Source organism: Camelus bactrianus, chromosome X (genome assembly GCF_048773025.1).
Source record: "Camelus bactrianus isolate YW-2024 breed Bactrian camel chromosome X, ASM4877302v1, whole genome shotgun sequence".
NCBI lineage: Eukaryota > Metazoa > Chordata > Mammalia > Artiodactyla > Camelidae > Camelus > Camelus bactrianus.
The window spans coordinates 45966686-45990638 of NC_133575.1; the positions used below are offsets into that span (position 1 = coordinate 45966686).

Genomic DNA, 23953 nt, shown 5'->3' on the forward strand with positions numbered 1-23953 from the left:
TACCCCAGCATCTTTATTCTTGCTGAGGCATTATTTGTTGTTCTGTACACTGGAGTAAAGTAAATATGTGTGGTACAAGGCAAATAGATGTGGCTTCTTTAGTTTTTCACAGCTTCCTTCATTCTCTTCTGTTACTGTACTAATCCTGACGTTATTGGACCAGACATTGCTATCACTAAGTTGAAATTCTTCAGCCTCTTTGGAAATGGAAAGAGAAGCTTGCTAAAAACTGTAACAACCACCTGTGATATCTGAATTATTTCAATTCCATGCACCTATTATAATATACTCAAACATTAAAAGGCAATTTACTGTGTTCACATACCCACAAAATACTGCATCTCCAGTCCTGATACTCCTTCACCTCCTTGTACCAACAGCTGACACTGTTGTTCACCTTTTACTTCTGAAAACTTTGTCCTGTACTATCCCATCCAGGGTCTATTCTTTCTTCCCTGGATGCCACTTCTTGATTGCTTCTGGCTGTTCTTCCAGCTTCATGTATGGATGTTCCTTAATGTTTTATTCTTGGCATTTTTCTTTACTCAACCAAGCCTCTGCCATGACTTACCTAGGCCAATGGTTCTCAACCTCACAGAAGTTTTAATTTATTTGTTATAGGACATAGGTATTTTTAAGGTACCCCAGATGATTCTGATTTGCATCCATCAGAATCAGGTTTTTTTTATGCACTTGACCTATCTCTCTCCCCAAGCTATGTTCTACCTATTTTAATTGCCTGCTGAGCACTACCACTGACATGTTCCTCTCTCTCTTCCATCTGTCCATACTTACTTTGAAAAATTGAGTGAATTCTTTTTTTCTAACAAGCAAGTCCCATTTCACACTCTCTATGACCCTGAGGTTCTCCTGGTTTTCTAGGTAGAAACCCTCAGAATCTTCTCTGACTCATGTCTTTCTCTTGGCTCTCATGTCTATATAATTATAAGGTCCTATTGACTTTCTTTGTAAGAGCTATGTCTCCCACCATCACTTCATTTTTGTTCCTGTTGCTACCATCTTTGTCCTGGCCCTTATCTTCTAGGGCTTGAGCAGGAACCCTGTCTAGCCATTCTTTAAAGAACAGATTAATGTTTAGAAAATACCTTTTTGCCAACCTAAAATATTATTGATATAATATTAAATTTAAGTGACAGCCTGGGAGAACTTCCATTCCCTATTTTAGAATTCAATACTGCCTTGGAAAGCATGCCAAACTCATGGGTCTTAAATTACTTGTGAGTTCTGGCTTTATTTCTTACTAGTTAAATACATTTAAAGGTATTATTTTTTTCTTTTTGAGCCTCTAGTTTTTAATCTATTAATTGGTAATAATAATCCATGACTTACTCCCAGGGTTATTGGAAGGAAATTGTGAGCTAACTGATGTGAAATCCTTTCAAACTGTGAAGATTATTACCATTATTCTGTAGATGTTTACCATTCACTCATCCAACAAATATTTATTTAGTGCCTACTATGTGCCAGGCACTGTTCTAAGCATGGGGGATGAAGTAGTGAACACAAAAGGATCATGATCTCATGGTGCTTACATTCTGGTTGGGGGAGAAACAGGCAATAAATAAGTAAGATATAAAGTATGTCAGGTGGTCATAAGGGCTGTTGAGGACAATGAAACAGGAAAAGGGGGTAGGAAATATGGAGGAATATGGAGGGAAGTTGCAGTTTTAAAAGAGTGGTCAGAGAAGCCTCGCTAAGAAGATGTTATAAGATCAAACAACTGAAGAAAAGGAGGGTAGCCATGTGGTATGTGGTGAAAAACATGCTTAACCAAGGGAACAATGACTATGAAGGCCTTAAGGTGGAAGCATTCGAGGTCAGTTCAAGGAATAACAAGTGGGATGGCATGACTGTACTTAAGAGTATAGAGGAAGAGTAGTAGATCATGGGGCAAAGAGGTAATGGGGAGGTAGGCTGATCATCTGTGGCCTCATTGGCCATTATAAGGACTTTAGTTTTATTGAGTGTGGTGGAGAGCCATTGATGGATTTTGAGGTCGGAAGTAACATGATCTAACATGTTTTAAAAGAACCACTCCATCTTCAGCCCTTTTAACTCTATTGCACATTCTTTCCAGAAAAAAAAAATTGGGAAGGCCCCAGGTTACTTCCTCTCCAAGTTCCCTCTGAATGTGGGGGAACAGAAAAAACTTTTTTCTGACTACATCTTGTATTCTGGCAAAACAGAGAAGAGCCAAAAAGACCCCTTAAAACAGTGATTTTCAAAGTTGGCAGCACAAAAGAATCACCTGGTGAATTTTAAAAATTCCAAATACAGCAGAATCTCAGGAATGAGCCCCAAGTATAAGTGTTTCTTGAAGCTCCCAAGGTGTATCCTAGACTGAGAACCACTAGTCAAAGAAATTGGCCACACCTTCAATGGTACGACTGGGGACCATGAGTCCGGCACTAGGGAGGAACATGCTTCTGATGGTAGAGTTGGGCCTGGGACCTCTCACCATACTGAGGAATGCAAAATTCACAAATACCGGGGCAGGAGAAAGATACGATGCTTAATGGTTTGGAAGCAGGTTATGGGCAAGAGAAAGCTGGGATAGGAGTGGCTCTGGACCAGGCCAGGAAAGAGAAGGCTGAGAGACAGCACCAAATTGATAAAGCAACATCTGGATTATAGGCCAAAGATCTGAAAATGATGAGGGCATTGCACAGATTAGAAGCTTGATTTTCAAAGAAAGTAGTGTTCTCATGGCCAGGCTGAGCAACTGCTTTGATTTTTGCCAGTCCTCTGTATGTGGATGACATGGTAGGCTCATAAGGAGAGGACTGGGTAGGGCATGGACCAGCTGCTGTCTTCCTCATCCTCTTTAATCCCACACCTCCTGCACTGCCCAGGCAAAACAAATATCTTCCATGAAGTCCTGAGTTCTTAATTTAGACCTATCATCCTGTTCTGCCTACCCATCCTAGATTGAGAGAGCATGTTTCACCCCACAGGCATGTGCAAGTTGAGAAGAGCAGCAATCGCAAGCTACAGCCAGAGGCAGCTGCACTGGCAGCAGTTTGAGTACCTAACATTCAGCAGAAACTTGGCCAACATCAATTTTTCAGGGAAAAATGAGGTAATGTGGGGCTTATAATTAATGTAAGACTCATTGTTTCTCCTTTTCGCTGTCAACTTGCATTTTTATTCTTCTAGGTTATTTTTCAGGGAGGTAATCAGGACAGGGGGATGGACAGGGTGAGCAGCAACATGACAGAGACAGACAAAATAAGGAGACATTCTAGTCATCATGCCATTTGTCAGCTCCCCTGGTTAAACCCAATCAGCACTTACTAGATAAATTTGGGTGAAAAATTCACATTTGGAGGCATATATAAGAATATTCATAGTAGCCTTTTAAAATTTTAATTTGGAGAATAGCTTAGGCAATATCTATTAGAATGATACAGGGTATCACAGTGTTAAATAAAAAATTGAAGAACCAGCTTTTTAAAAAATTGAAACATAATTCACATACCACAAAATTCACCTTTTTTAAAGTGTACAATTTGCTGTTTTTTAGCATATTCACCAAATTGTACAACCATCATTACTATCTAGTTCCAGACCATTTCATCACCCCAAAGTGAAACTCACACCCAGTGGGTAGTTATTTCCCATTCTCTCCTTCCCCCAGCCCCTGACAACTACTGGCCTACTTTCTATCTCTATTAATTGCCCATTCTGGACATTTCATATAAATGGAATCATGTAATATTTTTCCTTTTGTGTGACTTCTTTCACTTAGCGTGATGTTTTCAAGGTACATCCATGCTGTAGTATGTATCAAGTACTTCATTTCTTTTTCTGTCAGAATAACATTTAGTTGTGTGGATAGACCACATTTTGTTTATCTATTTATCAGTTTATGTACATTTTAGTTGTTTCTACTATTTTGGATTTTATGAATAATGCTATTAGGAACATTAATGTACAAATTTTTGTGTGGATGTACATTTTCAGTTTTGGAGGGTATATTACCTAAGATTGGAAATGCTAGGTCACATAGTAACTTTATGTTTAACATTTTGAGGAACTGCAAAGCCATTTTCAGACTATACCACTTTCCTTTCCCACCAGAAATATACAAGGGTACCAATTTAGCCACATCCTTGTCAACATTTAATTGTCCCCTTTTTTAAATTACACCCACCCTAGTAAGTGTGAAGTGGGATTTCATGGTGATTTTGATTTGCATTCCTCTAATTGATAATGATGTTGAGTATCTTTTCATGTCCTTGTCCATTTTTATATTTTCTTGGAGCAATGCATATTCAAATTCTTTGCCCATTTTAAGTAGATTATTTTTCTTTTTATTGTTGAGTTGTAAGATTTCTCTTTATGTTCTATATATATCTTATCAGATCTCAGTATTTACAGTTTTTTTCCCTCATTATGTGGGTTATCTTTTTATTTTCTCGATAGCATCCTTGAAGCACAAGAGTTTAAATTTTGATTAAGTACAATTTATCTATTTTTTTCCATTTTGTTGCTTTCTTTCTGGTGTTATATCTAAGAAACCATTGTCTAATCCAAGTTCCTGAAGATTTACACCTACATTTTTCTTATAAGAAAGAATTTTTATCATAAAATTTTGTTTTCTTATTAAAAAAAACTCTTTTAAGAGTTTTATATCATTCATTTAGGTCTTTAGTCCATTTTGAGTTAATTTCATATATGGTTTGAGGTAAGGGAATGATTTGATTCTTTTTCATGTGGATACCTAGTTGTCACAACACCTTTTTTTGAAAAGCCTGTTCCTTTCCCATTTAATTTTCTTGGCACTCTTTTGGAAAATCAGTTGACCATAGGATAGCAACTTTATTATAATGGCCACAAATTAGAAACAGCCCAATGTCCATTAACCAAAAAAAAAAAGGTATAAATAAACAGTAGCATGTCCATACAATGGTATACTACACAGCAATGGTAAGGAATGAAAGTTGGTACACACAACATAATGGATAAATCTCACAGACATTACATTGAGCAAAGAAAATCAGAAACAGGAGACTGGTCTTATGTGAACCCAATTTTTATGAAGTTCAAGGACTGGTAAAACTAATAATGGTGATAGAGGCCAAAATAGAAATTACTTGGGAGAAGGGAGTGGCATTGACTGGGAAAGGACATGAAAGAGCCTGATGAGGCAATGCAAAAGTTCTGTATCTTTATCTGGATAGTGTTTGAGTATATACATAGGTCAAAATTTTATAAGCCTGTCTATATTGCGGCAGTTTGGAGGATTCAGACACATCTTCTGTGATACTTTAAAAATGTATCTAGCCGCAGTTATAGGACACCTCAGAGAGCTCTGATTTTCTCAAAACCTAACTATTCTCTCACCTTCTCTTAAAATAAAAAGCCAGTTACATGTGCCACAGGACACTGCTGAACAGAGGGAAGAATTTGGCATAAGGTCTGAGTTTGTCCCTGGATAATTACATTTAACCATTATTAGACAACTTTACCCATATAACCTGATTTCTGCAGAACAGACCAAATTCTATGTGGTTTTCTTCTCTTTAAAAAAAGGTAACTTGTTAAACTTATAATAAAAGACAATTTAATTTGTGTGTTTTAGATAAACAGTTTGACAAAAGAGAGAAGAAAAAAAAGTCCTGTGTTCATCCCCTGAGGACTTATATGGGGATTTGGCAATAAGACTACCTCACATAGACATGAGTTTCAAAGCAAGGTTAGAAGGACATGTTAAGATTCATGTCACATGACATTTATTAGATGGAAGGGGCTCTGGATACCAAACAGAATAGGGTGTCTCATACACCCAAAGGCAAGAACCAGCTGCCATGGAGATTTCAGATGCCTATATCAGGATCTTATCTCAAGGGCAAGGCTGCTCTTTGGCTCCTGCCAATACTTTTCTGTTTTTGTGGGCTAGGAAAGGATACAGGGGAGTTGTCCAGACCAGTATGCTGGCCCTGTGCCCATGACATTTAATTCCCTTGTCATCAGGGCTATGAGGACACTGCTAGTTTTTGTCCTTAATGAGAAGGGTGGGTAGGGAGGGGAACATGCCTACTGAGGCTGACATTACGGACCAGTAATCAAAACAGCATCAGGGGCATCTTCAGCTTGTGCAAAAATTGATTTTGTAACCTACTTTCATTTGAATGAACAAATGGGAAAGAATGGCCCAGTTGATGGTGGGGAAAGGTGCATTCAAGCAAGGATGTCACCCAGGATGACTTACCCTATTGCTACTGGGGACTTTTGAGGGGAGGAGTGATGATCTCTTGAGGTACATATACACATTCTTCTCTCTTCTGACTGGAAACAGACACTTAGGACTTTCTGTACTTTGAGAAGCCACCTGAAGTTCACCTCGGTGTGAGGTTAAGGAGTGAGAAAAATAATCTTACTCTGCCTTCTTTTTGAGTAGTGCAAGCCCCATATATATCAGTTACTTACATTAAAATTCATTTTTGTAGAAAACTGTCTCTTTGCATCCTTAACTCTGTCATATTTTGTATAGCTTTTCTAATCCTTTAAAATGATTTGGTAGACCTTAGCTCGTTTAACCCTCCCAAGAGCTGTATAATATGGATAAGGAACATACTGTCCCCATTTTTCAGATTAAGTAACTGAGGCCAGAAAAGATAAAGTGACTCTTCCAAGCTCATAGGTTAGAAAGAAGAAGAGCCAAATAAGTTGACCAACCATCCCAGTTTGCCTGAGGCTGTCCCAGTTTTAACACTGAAAATCCTATATCCTGAGGAGGCTTCTCAGTCCTAAGCAAGTCCTGGATGCTTGGTTTGCCTATAGACAGGATAGAACCCATATCTCCTAACTCTCAGACCAAATGCTAGTACCACTGCCCTATGCCATCTGTATTACGAGGACTATTATCTGAGTAGTGTTTCCCCTTCTCTACACCTTAGTGCATCATCACATTTCTTCATGCTAGGTCACCCTCCTCTCCTCCCACTCTTCCAAGGAAAGAAGCAATTGTAGCTAGTTGTCCTCAAAGGTACTTAAGAAAGTTTTGGCAAAGGAGAACCATGCTTTAGCTTTCTCATCCACAAAAGAATGATGATAATCTCTATATTACTTACCTCACATGGATGTTGTGTGGATCAAATATAATGGGTGTGAAAGTGCTTTCTAAACTGTTAATAGCTGGTCACATGTGAGAGACTGTGGTTATTCTCTACCCCCTAGACAGAAGCCAGTTCCTTGTATTATCATTCTCTTTCCAGTTAAGCAAGTGGTACAGCCACTAACTGTGTGAACTTTGGTGAATTCCTTGGACTCTGGGTCTCATTTTTCTTATATGCAAAAATTGGGCTAATAATAATTTTTGATGCAATTGTTTTAATGATTGAATGAATTATTACACATAAACCATCTAAGTGATCCTGGCACATGATCAGTGCTATATATGAACCAGCAGTTTTGGGTTGGCTTCCTCAATCTCTATAACCCAGAACCAGAGACTAGATTAAGAGGACCCATAAACCAAGTGACATGGAAGCCACTGCTTACTTTGCAATCCCTTTCCATTAGCTCCCTAGTTTTTATGTTCTATACCCACAGCCTTCCCATCATGGATTGCCAAGAAAATGAATACTGGGACCAATGGGGACGGTGTGTTACTTGCCAATTGTGTGGGCCTGGACAAGAGCTCTCCAAGGTAAGTCTGCCTGGTCAGGACACTTATTTCTGTCACATCTTAAGAATCTGTCTGGAAACCGAGAGGGTCCAGGATTAGGACAGTCAGCCCCATTTGTGGCTAATCCAGTTTAGCAGACAAAACACGGAATCCAAAAATTATGACGATAGCAGTCACAGCTCCATTAAGAAGTCAATCTGGCAGCATCATGGTCATGGGAAGTTTCCACGAGATAATAGGGTATATCAAGAGATGTGAAATGCAGAGACTTAAGAAAACTGTTTGGTATTAGAGACATTGTCAAATAAAATAGGGCCCACCCATTTGGGGTTCAGCAGTCAGGTACCAAGTCTTGGGAATGGGAAAGAGAGAAGAACTGAGAAGGCTGAAATGTAGCCTCTGCCCTAGAGGGACTGGGCCACTGAAGAAGCTGTGCAAGAGAGCATTAACGGATGCACAACTAGGGAGGGTCTAGAATCCCAATTAGCAATAAGGGTCAGAACAAAACAACCCACAAGGCAGGCATTTTATACTCAGCCCTGGTTTGCAAAGCTGGAACTTATTAATTGTTCCTGTTTCAGGTCCCTATTAGTCCCAGAGCCTGGAGGTGGTGTTAAATTTAGGGTGCAACTGGGGCCACAAAGGCTGGGAGAAGACAGCCAGCAGATTTTTTCCCCAAATTTACATCTTATTTTATGCAGCTGTTCATCAATTTAGCAATCACTTATTGAACACCTACAAAGTGGCAGACCTGGTTGTAGGCACTGTGGCTATGGCAAAACAAAAATCTTTGCCCTCATGAACCTACCTTTTAATTAGTGAAGCAAACAATGAGTGAGATACATACATAGACAAATGAAGAATTTATATATAGAGGTATGACAAGAATTAAATTCCAGTGATCTGATACAAGGTGACTGGGTGGCTACTTATATCAGGTAGCATGGGAAGGCCTCTCTAAGGAGGTGCCTTCTGGGGAGAGGATGCTAGTGCAGAGTTCCAAGGTAGGAATGAGCAAAGCACATTCAAGGAATAAGAAGGTAAGCATAGCTGATGATTGGAGAGTGAGGGCAGAGTGGTACATAATGAGTTCACAGAGGGAGGTATGGGTCAAATCATGGGGAGTCTTGAAGTTTACGATGAGAAATTTTCATTTTTTCCTAAATGCACCAGGAACACTTTGGAGGGTTTTAGGTAGGAGAGCGACACAATCGTCTGACTGAAAGAAAATACTGCAGTTATTTATCCCACCTCCTTCCTACCTCCCAATTTCACAAATGAAGAGGCTGAGGCCCAGGGATATCAACAAGCAAGCACTAAAATTTTAACTCTTTACATGTAATATTCTGTACAACAGTGGGGTGCCCACATAGTTAATAAAGGATCCCAAGACTAAAAAGTTCATCAGAGATCAGATCAGGCTGGATGTTAGGATGCACCCACTAGAATAAGCTGCTTGGCTTGGGAAAAATATCTATTTTAAATATCACATTGATTTTCATGATCAAGTCTCTGCACTCCCATAAGAACAATATCTTAGAAATGTTCCTGCCATGTACATGGCCTTTACCTTTAAAATAATCCATATTTACAAACCTGAGCTTCTCCAAGGGAGAAAAATAGGTCTTTCTGTCAAACTACTGTTAACCAAACTCTCAAAAAGTGGCCCATGATGAAATGTACATTTGTCTAAACACCGCTCTAGTTGCTGTTTATTTTGGCACCACTAGAAAGCTCAGAGAAAATGAATGAATTACAATATTGTGCTCCTGCAACAGCTTTATATATAAACAGCCTGTACTTGTATAGCATTCTGTACTTTGTAAAGAGCTTTCATGTGCATTATCTCATTCGGCTTTCAGTTCCACCAAGAAAATATTGTAAGCCCCATTTTATATGATGAAACTAAGACTCAAAGAGGATATGTGACTTGTTCAAAGTCACAATGGTTTGGTAAAAATAAACATGAGCCAAATACACATGGGTTTGACTCCCAGCTTTGCTGTGGGCAAAGTAGTTAATCTCTGACTCAATTAGGGTGTACTAAGTTAAAAGTAACATAAGACTTAACAATGACTTGAACCATAAACACATTTATTTATGTAATGAAGTCTGGAGGCAGAGAGACTTGTGGTTGATTGCGCAGATCAGCAATGTTGTTAAGGACCCTAGGCTTTTTTTATCCTACATCTTGGGCATCTTGCTATTTTGTCCTCATGCTTATGGCCTCTTGCATGCCATAACTCAAAGCATTACATCTTCACATCATAGTCAGGAAGAAGGGGCAGGGACAAAGTAGCTTAATTTTTATCAGGGAAGAAGTTCTTTTACCTAGAAGCTCCCCTGCAGATTTCCCTTTATATCTTAGGGGCCGAACTGGGTATTATAAGTATCTCTAAACTGCCAAGGAATGCTAGGATATGAGTACCTGTCAAACAAGAATGGGATTGTCATAACTGACTAAGATCAATCAAGAATCAAGTTTTGAGGCTGGTCACCTTGCCACCCAGGATAAAATCAGTATTATGTTAGTAAGAAAGAAAATGGACAATGATTTTTGGATAAGCAGCTAACAACATCTGAAACAGTCTTGTTTTTATAAGTTTTTTTTAATTTAGTTTCAAAGTTCACTCATGTGAATTGTAAACACCACTGTAAATCTTTAGAGAAAATCAGCACTATATCCTTGGGACATATTTTTATAAGTATAATTATCAAGCTAAAAAAGTATACAATTTTAATATTCCTGTAATATATTAGCATTTGTGAACTTTTTTTTACTAATTTTTATTACAATTACATTCACTTTTAACAGTGCATGGGATTCTTATATCTCAGAAGCCTTACCACCCATAAATAATTCATGTTTCTATTATCTATTATTTTATGTCTTTGTTTATAACATTAAATTACAATTTTGTGAGGACTTTATGATAATTTATTTACTTTTTTTTTCCTATTTGATAGGGGAAGATATCACCTTTTTTATGTTTTGTCTATTTCCAATTTTGTGAACTGTTTCTGATTGCTTGTTTTCCTGTTCTATTCATTGTTTATTGTTTATTCTTTACTCATGTAAGGCACCTGAGTAGACAAACATAGTAGAATATGGAGTATTTTTTAACTGTTTTATATAGTGTGTAATATTTTAAAAAATCAGAAATGATTTTGAATTTTATTTCATCTTCATCCCTTGACTATTTCATATATTTTCTCTCTGATATTAATTGGATGACATATATTAATAAGTACCAAAAATTAAAATATCTTGCATCCTCATGATAAGCCATTTTTATTGTGATTTGGGGTTAAATGCCTTCTTCTGTTTTATAAATTAACATTTTATTTATAATAAATAAATACTCATAGCATTATCAGCATCAAAATTTATATCAGAGCAGTGCTAGCTTAGTAAAATTAATTAAGAAGATCAGTGTTTTTCTGGTTATAAAACTGATTAGTAGCAAAATATTTTGATCATTTGAAAGAAGTTTCTCTGCTTCATCATTAGGAAAGAAACTTTTCAATATAATTTTTTCATGATAATTTCTTCCTTTTTAACTTCTTAAGAAAAGTATCATCCATTTATAGTCAAGAAATTATTATCATGGAAAATTGGATAATGTTATGACAATCTCTGCTTTTAATTGGTGTCTTTAGACCATTTATATTTAAGGTAATTATTGATATGTTAGACATAAAGTCTGTCATTTTATTTTATTTTTTTCTGTTTCTTGTTCTTCCGTTTGTCTTTTCTTGCTTTCCTGTGGGTCAGTTGGACTTTTTTTTAGGATTACATCTTGATTTATTTGTAGTATTTTTGTATAGTTTTCCTCGAAGTCATTCTGGGTGTTACAGTATGCAGATGTAGCTTAACATTCTCCACTGGCATCAACATCTTTCCATTTTGAGTACAGTATGAAAGCATTATTTCTACTTAGATTATTTTCCCCACTTTCAAATATCATTGCTTTGAGTATCAGATAATTTTGTGATTTTTTTCCTTTAATCATTAAACATGATTTATAAATCTCATGAGGACAGTTTATTGTATATACCCATATTTTTGTTCTTCCAATGTTCTTCTTTTTCCTTCCTAATACTTCAAAATTCCTTCCTCTATCATTTTATAATTTCCTGTTTGAAATTTACTGTCTGTTTGAAGATTCCCCTTTAGCCATTCTTTAAGGGTAGACCTACTAGTAACAAATTCTTTTAGTTTTCCTTTGCCTTAGAATGTCTTTATTTTCCCTTAATTCCTGAAAAAATGTTTCACTAGATATAGAATTTGCAATTGTGACAATTCTTTTCTTTCAGCACTTGAAAAATATTGACCACTTCCTCCAGGTCTCCATGGCTTTCAGATATAAACCCATTATCATTCCTATTGGTATTGTCTTTAGGTAACTCATTTATTTATAGCTACTTACAAGATATAGCTATTTCTCTTTGTATTTAGTTTTCATAAATTTCATTATAATCTGTATTTCTGTACTTTTCTTTGAATTTATTCTATTTAGTAATCACTCATTCTCTTGAATCTGTAGGTCTTTTGCCAAATTTCTGACATATTTAATTTTTATCTCTTTGAAAATATTTTCAGACACATATTTCCTTTTGTTTTCATGAAACTCTGTTGACACAATTGTCTGATCCTTCATTACTGTCCTACAGGTCCATGAGGCTTTTTCACTTTATTTTCAGTCTATTTTCTCCCTGTTGTTCAGATTTCATACATTCTATTTTTCTGTTCTCAAGTTATGTCGTTTGTCATCTCTTCTCTACTATTGAGCTTATACAGTGAGATTTTTATTTCTATTTTTATTCTTATAATTTGTCTAAAATTACAAATTTTTATAATTCCTATTTATTTGTTGAGATTTTCTAATTTTTTTCTTTTGTTTCAAGATAATTTGTGATATCTGCCTTAAAATTCTTGTCAGATCATTCCAACATCTGTTTCATCTAAGCATTGGTCTCAATTGATTGCTTTTTCTTATTCATGTTGTATTTTCCTGGTTCTTGCTATGGCAGGAGATTTTTTTTTCATATTTTGAACAATTTGTAAATTATATTAGGAGGCTCAGGGTCTTATTTAAATATTTTATTTTAGCAGGCAGTCACCTGTGTAGGTTTATCTCATAGGTCCTAGCCTACTTTTGTTAGTGTGAATCTAATGACAATTTAATTTTCAGGGTCTTTGTGGTTGTAATTTTTGTCTGTATTTATCTGGTGCTGCTGTGGGTCTCACTACTCGGTCCTGGTGCTGCTTGAGGGGTGAAAGAAATTTCCCTGGGTCAGGTCACTGGTACATCTAGATTGGAGGAAGGAAGTTTCCGAACTGTGGGGAGAAAGAGCACTTCCCAGGCAAGACCACTGCTTGTGGTAGGATATCATTGCAGTGCACTGTGGCAACCTGTCTTTAGATGGGGGAGAAGAGTCTCCAACCCACAGAATAAAGAGGCTTCTTGGACTGGATACTTGTTGTTTTGGGATCCCCCTTGTACCCACTACAGCCTGGTGCCTTTGGTTGTAGATGTGGAGTTTCAGGGCCACAGTGAAGAGGCTTCCCAGGATGAGTCACTTGCTGTGACACACCATTATGATTCCAAGTCTGCTTATTTGTGAAACATAGATGAATAATGCACACCTTACAGAATTTTGTGGAGAATAAACAAAAAATAAGGCCATGAGGGCAAGACTTTTTGTCTGATTGATTCAGTTTAATCACAACATCCAAGATAACATCCTGACACATAGTAGTTGCTCAATAAATATATTTTTTCTGAAGTGATGAATAAAATAAAGAGTCATGCCTGACACATGGTTGATTCTCAACAAATTCTAGCTTAGATGAAACAGATGTTGGAATGCCTAATTCTCCTCCATATGGGCTGTGCCATTTGCATCACCACCATTAATATGCTTATTTCCCAACAGCCTACCAACAGGCCATGTTGTCAAATTGTTGGATTTTTTTTCAATCTAATAGGTAAAAAAATGGTATTTCAACATAGTTTTATTTTTCACTTCCCTCATTCCTGTAAGTGAGGTGGAACATTTTTCATCTGGGTAAGAACCATTTATTTCTTTTTTTGTGAAGTGTATGTTTAGTTTTCTGCAGGATTGTGGTTTTCTTATTTTTACCAGTTCTATATATTAAGGATATTAATCTTTAGTTTGTTATATAAGATGTATATTTTTCCCTAGTTTGTCACTTGTCTTTTGATTTTACTTATGAATCTTTTACCCTGAAACACTTTTTAAAAAATTTTATGTGAGTAAATTAAATTCATATATCTTTCCATTATTGCTTCTGGACTTTGAATTACAGTTAAAAATATTTCTGAATTCCTAGATTAAAGAGTGTTTCACTTATGCTTTCTTTCAATACTTGCAGGTCTTCATTTTTTATATTTAAAATCTTTGATCCATTTGGAATTAATTCCGGTATGTATTGTGAGATATGGATCAAATTTTACTGTTTATCACATAGCTATATGCTTATTCAAAATGACATATTAAGAAGGCCAGCTTTTCCCCATTGATTCAAGCTGCTCCTTTTGTTTATTTGCTCAGCTCATTTAATCATAAAAAACCTATGAGTTAGGTAACATTATCTCTGATTTAATTGACAAGAAATTCAGGCCCAGTGACTTGCCTGAGGTCACATGATTTGGTCAGTGGTAGAGATGAGATTTAAAGCTAAGCCTCCTTCACCCTGGAAACAGCAGTATTTCACTACACTGTATTTTCTATTACTTTGATCCTAAGTTCACCCTCTAGAACAGATATGGCATCCATCACTATTCCAGTGCTTCATCTAAGGTAGCAGAGGCTCTAAGAAGCCCTTTGCCTTCCCCATAAACCCAAATTTTAAACAGAATGGCCAGGATTAATGCTCCATGTGGTCTGTCAAATCCCTGGTATCCAGCAGAGAGCTGAGTTTTAGTGGAAGAGGTTTTTGCAAGTTAGGCTATAAGGTATTAGCTAAGGTCTTTTGACCTGAAACAATAAAACAAACAATTATTTTATAAGCAAAATTGTTTTATATTCAGGAACAGCAAAATAAATACAATTCAGTATATAAAAGCTATGGTGAACCACAGGGAAGTCTGGAGAAAAAAGAAAGAAATGTTCTTTCATAGAGAAGAAGGGGTAGTTGGGATGGGCTGTTATAAACAATATGTCCATTGGAGGAAGTTTGAAGTGTAGTGGCTTTTCATTGGCCGAGTTGTGTCAGTCTTTCACTGACTAGTCTGTTGCCAGACCTGGAGAAATACTTCCTTCCTATTTCTAGATAGTAAAGTATTAACCTTCTTCCTGTTGGAGATGTAAATATGTGTGTGTGTGTGTGTGTGTGTGTGTATATATATATATATATATAGTCTTCCTGTTAGGTCTGCAATTGATATTGAATGCTAAGGTTTAAGATCTCCCCTTTCTGGCCTCCCAACTCTATTTAAAATGAGATTTCTGTTTATTAATTTTTATTTTCTCCTTTTGATTAAGATCTTTCTCTGAAAGCATCACTGACTAGGAATCAGGTTTTTTCCTGGATTCAGTGACCTTTTGTCCCTTGGTACCAGAAAGGACCTTTCCTGAGTGTCACATCCCATATCAAAGGGAAAGTACACAGATTGGAAACCTGTTGAGGTCACATTCAAGTAACTAGGAGAAGTATTTCTCAGACATTTTTCATCTAAAGTCTATATCTTAGAATAATGAAGACAGCAAGAGCATACTCAACACTGAAAGAATTAAACAGGCACTTTGGGAAGACTGTCGAGGAATAAACATGAAGCAATAGCTGATGAACATTTGCAAAAACAGCAAAACTTCAAAGACTTTGTTTCAAAAAAACCCAGTGTTTTCAGTATTGTTATCTCAAAATAACTATTTGTAACCAAGTGTTTTATCAATAACACAGCCTATAGTTTGCAAATTTAGATATCACAAATTTGCATAAGAATCCAGACTCAGTTAATAGTCCAGGTGAAAGAGAGAGACTTCTGTGAATTCTAAATCTTCTAATAGGCCTCATCCAAGCACCTAGGGAAAACTGTCTCATCAGATGTTGTCATCTCCAATTCTGGGAAATTTTTCACCTTCAGGTCACCACATGGTGTTCAGCTCCAGTCATGATTTGGTGCTTTCTTTAGCTGTAGCATGTGAATTCCCTGGAATTTGGCAGCATAAGGGTTTATTGGCAGTACCTGTTAGAGGATTTCCAGTGAAATTGAAGATAGTTCTTCTGGAGGTGCGTTTTGCAATAGACAAAATCTCCAGGTTGCAAGGTGTGATGCTTAAGGAGAACATTGTGCAAAGATTGCTTTACAAGAGCATGATTATTTTTAACAGAAACAATTAGGCCTTTATAATATTGAAACATATCTCCTTTTATGAGCTACAGACAAAAGCTGCAGGGGGCAGGTGCTTTGAGCATCCTCTATCTCAAAGGGTAAGAATTTATGAGTTCCAAGTAGAGTAGATCTTAGATTTGGAAGGACCAATAGCAATGCTTTGTGCTTTAGGCCAAGACATTTGGAGGACCTCTACAAATCTTGCCTACTAAGTATTAATGGTGCCATTGTATGTTTGACTAACCCTGAGAATTAAGGATGGTAAGCACAGTGAAAGTGTTGTAAAAATTGCCAAACAGCACAGACTTGTTGAAGTATCTGACCAGTAAGATAGATTCCTTGATCACTATGAAGTTTAAGAGGGGTTCCCTAGGTAGAAATAATTTTGACCAACAAAATTCTAGCCACAGAAGAAGCAGTAGCCTGTCTAGAAAGGAAAGTTTCAGTCCAGTGAGAAAAGATACAGACCATGATTAAAACATATTTATATATATGAGATGGGAGCAGCTGTGTGAAATTCATTTATCAAACCTCAAATGGCCCATTAAGCAATTCAGAATGTCCAGGAACATTGTGAACAGGTTTCCCAGGCTTGTATTTTGGATAGGTGGGTCAAATGAGGTAGGCACTTTTTGTGGCCTTATTAATGTTTCCCCACCAGTGTTGGTTCATGAAAGCTATCGTTTATCAGTGGACCAATGGTTTAAAGAATGTACAGTGGTAAGGAGTGAGAATCTTAGAATTTCTGATAGGACTGATTTGTTATTTAGCTGAAACCAGAATTCTGTCTATTGAACCAACATTTCCTAGATTTCCAATATAGATTTTTTTTTTCCTTTTCTGGGTCATAGGGAAATTCTACTCATTTTTTTTCTAGATTGTTGTCTTGGGGAGCATCCTTTTAAACCATGACAGAGGCTTGGCCATTAGTTCCTTTGACAGCAGTATCTTTGGTGAAATATCAGTGAGACACTTTCTTCTAGCCTCTAGGGAGTCAAGCTTGGAATGCCCAGGGATCTTAGTAATACCTAAAGCAGCTGGCAAGAGTATGGCATTAAAATAATAGATTTTGGATATGAGCCATTTTTAATCTTTCACACAGTAGAGATAAGGAAATATCACTGGTTCCACACCATCCCAAAGTCATGGGTTACCCCAAATGCATGTTTTACCCTTGGCTAAAGCATGAGCCCAAGTAAGAGTGTATAATTCAGCCTGCTGGGCCTAAGTAGCCACAGGTAAAAATGCTGCCTCAACAGTTTCAAGAGGAGTTGTAATAACATACACAACATGATGTCTACCATTTTCATCTTTTAAATAGTAAACCATGAAAAATCTACATTGGGTAGAGGAATCTCCTATAAATTATTACTGGGAGTCAAATAGTAATCTGTCAGTGTTAAGCAATCCTAAGGGGTTTTGTCATTGAAGGAGGGAAGAAGAATAGCAGGGTTAAGGTTATTATAATGTGAAAGAGTTGTGCAATGAGCTAACTGCAAAATTCTTTTGCACTTAGCAATTTCAAAGAGGTAAGGTGATTGACTAAAAAGTGATGAATGTGATGAAAATTCAGGAAGGCGTCTACTGCATAGGGTACCATGGCTATTTATTCCATAGCATTAACCAGAAGGGCAGTGGAAGGAAAGGCTCTGAGGCAAAGGGGATATCCCTGTGCCACAGGTCCAGCTGTTGGCTATAATAGCCTAATGGGTTGATGACAGTTCCTATGTTTTTGAATGAGTACCACTAGGGCATTCCCTTCCTTCTTAAATACAAAAAAAGAAAAGAAAAGAAAAGAAAAGGGAAGCTGATAATTAGGTTAAGTAAAGGTAGTCTCAATTAGCTTTTCTGTTTTTTATTCTTTTTCTTTTTTTTATTGAAGTATAGCCAGCTTACAATGTTGTGTCAATTTCTGCTGTACAGCATAATGCTTCAGTCATACATGAATATATGTATATTCATTTTCATAATATTTTTCACCATAAGCTACTATGATATCAAATATAGTTCCCTGTGCTATACATTATAAACTTTTTAATCTATTATATATATATATACCAGTCAGTATCTGCAAATCTCAAACTCCCAATATATCCCTCCCCACCTCCTTCACCCCTGGTAACCATAACTTTGATTTCCATGTCTGTGAGTCTGTTTCTGTTTTGTAAATAAGTTCATTAGTCTTTTTTTTTTTTTTTTAGAATCCACATATGAGTGATATTATATGGTATTTTTCTTTCTCTTTCTGGATTACTTCCCTTAGAATGATAGTCTCCAGGTTCATTCATGTTGCTAAAAATGCCATTATATTACTATATATGACTGAGTAGTATTCCATTGTATAAATATACCACAACATTTTTATCTGGTCAACTCTCAGTGGATAGTTAGGTTCTTGCCATATCTTGGCTTTTATAAATAGTGTTGCTATGAACATTGGGGTGCATGTATCTTTTTGAATTTAGGTTCCTTCTGGATATATACCCAGGAGTGAGATTGCTGGATCATATGGTAAATTTATTTTTAGTTTTTCTTTTCATTATTCTTCTTACTATGTTTTATTGACTTATAGTTAGTTTACAATGTTGTATCAATTTCCAACATAGAGCATACTTTTTCAGTTCAACATGAACATACATATATATTCATTGTCACACTCTTTTTTGCTGTGAGCTACCACAAGATCTTATATATATTTCCTGTGCTATACAGTATAATCTTGTTTAACTATTGTACATATGCCTGTCAGTTTCTAGAAATTTCGAATTCTCAGTCTGTCCCTTCCCACCCTATCCCCCCTGGCAAATACAAGTTTGTATTCTATGTCTATGAGTCTGTTTCTGTTTTCTATTTATGTTTTTTTTTTTATAGATTCCACATATGAGCAATATCATATGGTATTTTTCTTTCTCTTCTGGCTTACTTCACTTAGAATGACATTCTCCAGGAACACCCATCTTGCTGAAAATGGAGTTATGTTGTCATTTTTATGGCTGAATAGTATTCTATTGTATAAATATACCACTGCTTCTTTATCCAGTCATCTGTTGATGGATATTGAGGCTGTTTCCATGTCTTGGCTACTGTAAATAGTGCTGCTATGAACATTGGGGTGCAGATGTCATTGTGAAGTACAGTTCCTTCAGGATATATGCCCAGGAGAAGGATTCCTGGGTCATACGGTAAGTCTATTCTTAGCCTTTTGAGGAATTTCCGTACTGTTTTCCACAATGGCTGCACCAAACTGCATTTCCACCAGCAGTGCAGGAGGGTTCCCTTTTCTCCAAAGCCTCACCAACATTTATTGTTTGTGGACTTTGGAATGATAGCCTTTCTTACTGGTGTGAGATGATACCTCATTGTAGTTTTGATTTGCATTTCTCTGATAATTAGTGATATTGAGCATTTTTGCATGTGCCTATTGGCCATTTGTGTTCATTGGAGAATTGCTTGCTTAGTTCTTCTTCCTATTTTTGGATTGGGTTGTTTGGTACTTTCTTATTACATTGTATGAGCTCTTTATATATTCTGGAGATTCAGCCCGTGACAGTTTCATCTTTTGCAAAAATTTTCTCTCATTCTCTAGGTTGTCATTTTGTTTTGCTTATGGATTCCTTTCATGTGCAAAAGCTTGTAAGTCTAATTAGGTCCCATTTGTTTATTTTTGCTTTTATTTCTATTGCTTGGGTAGACTGCCCTAGGAGAACATTGATGAGATGTCTGTGAGATAATGTTTTGCCTATGTTTTATTCTTGGAGATTTATTGTGTCTTGTCTCATGTTTAAGTCTTTAATCCATTTTGAGTTTATTTTTGTATATGGTATAAGGTGGTGTTCTAGCTTCATTGATTTACATGCTACTGTCCAGTTTTCCCAACACCACTGGCCAAAGAGATTGTCTTTATTTCATTGTATGTTCTTGCCTTCTTTGTCAAAGATTAATTGGCCAAAAGTTTGTGAGTTCATTTCTGGGCTCTCTATTGTGTTCCACTGATCCACATGTCTTTTTTTGTACCAATACTATGCTGTTTTGATTATAGTTGCTCTCTAGTATTGTTTGAAGTCTTGGAGTGCTATTCCTCCAGCTTCATTCTTTTCCTACATTAATGCCTTGGCAATTCTGGGTCTTTTGTGATTCCATATAAATTTTGTTATAATTTGTTCTATTTCTGTAAAAAATGTCCTGGAAACTTTAACACCCCATTAATATCATTGGACAGGTCTTCCAGATGGAAAATAAATAAGGCAATAGAGATACTAAATGACATGATAGAACATGTGAACTGGTTGATATTTTCAGAATATACATTATTTTAAAGTGCTCATGGAACACTATCTAGTATAGACCACATACTAAGACACAAAACAAGCCCCAACAAATTTAATAGGATAGAAATTATTCCAAGGATCTTCTCTGACCACAGTAGCATGAAACTAGAAATCAACCACAGAAAAACAAATGAGAAAAAATGACAACATGGAGAATAAAAAACACACTTCTTTTAAGCATTTTTTACTGATTTATAATCATTTTACAATGTTGTTTCAAATTGCAGTGTAGAACACAATTTTTTCAGTTATACATGAACATATATATATATTCATTGTCACATTTTATTCTCTGTAAGCTACCATAAGATCTTGTATATATTTCCCTGTGCTATACAGTATAATACTCTTTATCTAGTCTACATTTTGAAATCCCACTCTATCCCTTTCAACTCCCCACCCCCTGGGCAACCACGAGTTTGTATTCTATGTCCAACAGTCTGTTTCTGTTTTCTATTCATTTTTTTTTTTAGATTCCACATATGAGCAATATCATATGGTATTTTTCTTCTTCTTTCTGACTTACTTCACTTAGAATAACATTTTCCAGCAGCAGCCGTGTTGCTGCAAATATGTTATGTTGTCATAATTTATGGCTGAATAGTATTCCATTGTATAAATATATCATATCTTCTTTATCCATTCATCTGTTGATGGACATTTAGGCTGTTTCCATGTCTTGGTTATTGTAAATAGTGCTGCTATGAACATTGGGGTACAGGTGTCATCCTGAAGTAGGTTTCCTTCTGGATATATGCCCAGGAGTGGGATTCCAGGGTCATATGGTAAGTGTATTCCTAGTCTTTTGAGGAATCTCCATACAGTTTTCCGTGGTGGTTAAACCAAACTACACTCTCACCAGCAGTGTAGGAGGGTTCCCTTTTTTCCACAGCCTCTCCAGTATTTGTCATTTGTGGACTTTTGATTGATGACCATTCTGACTGGTGTGAGGTGATACCTCATTGTAGTTTTGATGTGCATTTCTCTGATAATTAGTGATATTGAGCATTTTTTCATGTGCCAATTGATCATTTCTATGTTTTCCTTGGAGAATTGCTTGTTTAGCCTGCCCATTTTTGGATTGGGTTGTTTATTTTCTTCTTATTGAGTCGTATGAGCTGCTTATATATTCTGGAGATCAAGCCTTTATCGGTTTCATTTGCAAAAATTTTTCCCGTTCTGTAGGTTGTCTTTATCTTTTAATTATGGTTTCCTTTGCTGTGCAGAAGCTTCTGAGTTTCATTAGGTCCCATTTGTTTATTTTTTAAAACATTTTTTATTGATTTATAATCATTTTACAATGTTGTGCTGTGCCATTTGTTTATTCTTGCTTTTATGTCTTCCAAGAGATAATTTTTTGAGATGTATATCAGATAATGTTTTGCCTATGTTTTCCTCTAGGAGGTTTATTGTATCTTGTCTTATATTTAAGTCTTTGATCCATCTTGAGTTGATTGTTGTATACGGTGTCAGGGAGTGTTCTAGCTTCATTGCTTTACATGTGGCTGTCCAGTTTTTCCAACATCATTTGCTGAAGAGACTGTCTTTATTCCATTGTATATTTTTGCCTCCTTCGTCGAAGATTAGTTGACCAAAAGTTTGTGGGTTCATTTCTGGGCTCTCTATTCTGTTCCATTGGTCTATATGTCTGTTATTGTATCAATACCATGCTGTCTTGATGACTGTAGCTCTATAGTATTGTCTGAAGTCTGGGGGTGATATTCCTCCGGCCTCATTCTTTCTTTTCAGTAATACTTTGGCAATTCTAGGTGTTTGATGGTTCCATATAAATTTTATTCTGATTTGTTGTAGTTCTGTGAAATATGTCCTGGGTAATTTGATAGGGATTGCATTAAACCTGTAGATTGCCTTGGGCAGTGTGACCATTTTAACAATATTGATTCTTCCAATCCAAGAGCATGGGATATCTTCCATTTTTTAAAGTCTTCTTTAATTTCCTTCATCAATGGTTTATAGTTTTCTGTGTATAATTCTTTCACCTCCTTGGTTAGATTTATTCCAAGGTATTTTAGTACTTTGGGCGCTATTTTAAAGGGGATTGTTTCTTTACTTTCTTTTTCTGTTGAGTCATCATTACTGTAAAGAAATGCCACTGATTTTTTAACATTAATCTTGTAACCTGCTACCTTCCTGAATTCTTCAATCAGTTCTGGTAGTTTTTGTGTAAACCTTTTAGACTTTTCTATATATAGTAACCTATCATCAGCATATAGCGACACTTTTAACTCTTCTTTTCCAATTTGGATCCTTTTTATTTCTCTTTCTCACCTGATTGCTTTGGCTAGGACTTCCAAGACTATGTTGAATAGCAGTGGTGATGGTGGGCATCCTTGACTTGTCCCAGATTTTAGTGGGAAGCTTTTGAGTTTTTCACCGTTGAGTACTATGCTGACTGTAGGTTTGTCATATATAGCTTTTATGATGTTGAAATATGTTCCCTCTATACCCACGTTGGTGAGAGTTTTTATCATAAATGGGTGTTGAATTTTATCAAATGCTTTTTCTGCATTGATTGAGATGATCATGTGGTTTTTTGTCCTTTCTCTTGTTGATGATGTATTACATTGACTGATTTGTGTATGTTAAACCACCCTTGTGTCACTGGGATGAACCCCACTTGGTCATAATGTATAATCTTTTTTATGTGTTGTTGGATTGTATTTGCTAATATTTTGGTAGGGATCTTGGCATCTATGTTCATAAATGTTTTTGAGGTATAATTCTATTTTTTGGTAGTGTCTTTGCCTGGTTTTGATATGAGGGTGACAGTGGCTTCATAGAATGAATTTGGAAGTATTCTCTCCTTTTCAATCTTCTGGAAAAGTTTGAGAAGTACTGGTATGAGTTCTTCTTTTTATATTTGGTAAAATTCCCTGGTGAAGCAATCCGGTCCTGGACTTTTATTTGTAGAGTGGTTTTTTATTGCTAATTCGATTTCACTTGTAATGATTGGTTTGTTCAAGTGGTCAGTTTCTTCTTGGTTTAGTCTTATGGATTGTAAGTTTCCAGAAATTTGTCTGTCTCCTCTAGGTTATCCATTTTGGTTCCATAAAGTTTTTCATAATGTTCTTGTATAATATTCTGTTTTTCTATTTTATTTGTTGTAATTTCTCCATTATCTTTTCTTATTTTGTTAATTTGTCCTCTATCTTTTTTCCTCTGTGTGAGTTTGGTGAGTGGTTTGTCGATTTTATTTACTTTTTCAGAAAAAAAAAACAGCTTTTGGTTTCATGGATTTTTTCTATTTTTTTAAAATCTCCATTTTATGTATCTCCTCCCTGATCTTTATTATTTCCTTCTTTCTGCTGCCTTTTGGGTTTTTTTCCTCTTATTTTTCTAATTCCTTTATCTGGTGGGTTAGATTGTTTGAGATTGTTCTTCTTTTTTGAGGAAGGCCTGTATCACTATAAACTTCCCTCTTAGCACTGCCTTTGCTGTGTCTAAATTTTGTGTGGTTGTGTTTTCATTATCATTTGTCTCAAGGTATTTTTTTAAATTTCAACTTTGAGTTCATCATTGAAGCATTGTTTTTTTAATACCATGTTGTTTACTCTTCATGCTTTCCTTTTTTCTTCTTTGTTTCTCTG

General features: G+C 36.1%; 1 protein-coding gene across 3 annotated transcripts in view; it reads left to right on the plus strand.

Annotated features, from left to right (window-relative positions):
• The window catches only part of EDA2R (ectodysplasin A2 receptor), a 75734-nt gene that overhangs the window by 6063 nt on the left and 45718 nt on the right, over nt 1-23953 (plus strand). For 2 of the 3 annotated variants that reach the window (XM_074359176.1, XM_010973650.3), the window contains exon 2: nt 7579-7675. In XM_074359176.1, coding sequence (XP_074215277.1) covers nt 7589-7675 — 87 coding nt within the window. In that variant the 5' untranslated portion in view covers nt 7579-7588. Of the gene's footprint in view, nt 1-2975; nt 3101-7578; nt 7676-23953 lie in introns of all 3 variants that reach the window. The other variant, XM_074359174.1, reaches the window with a different exon arrangement.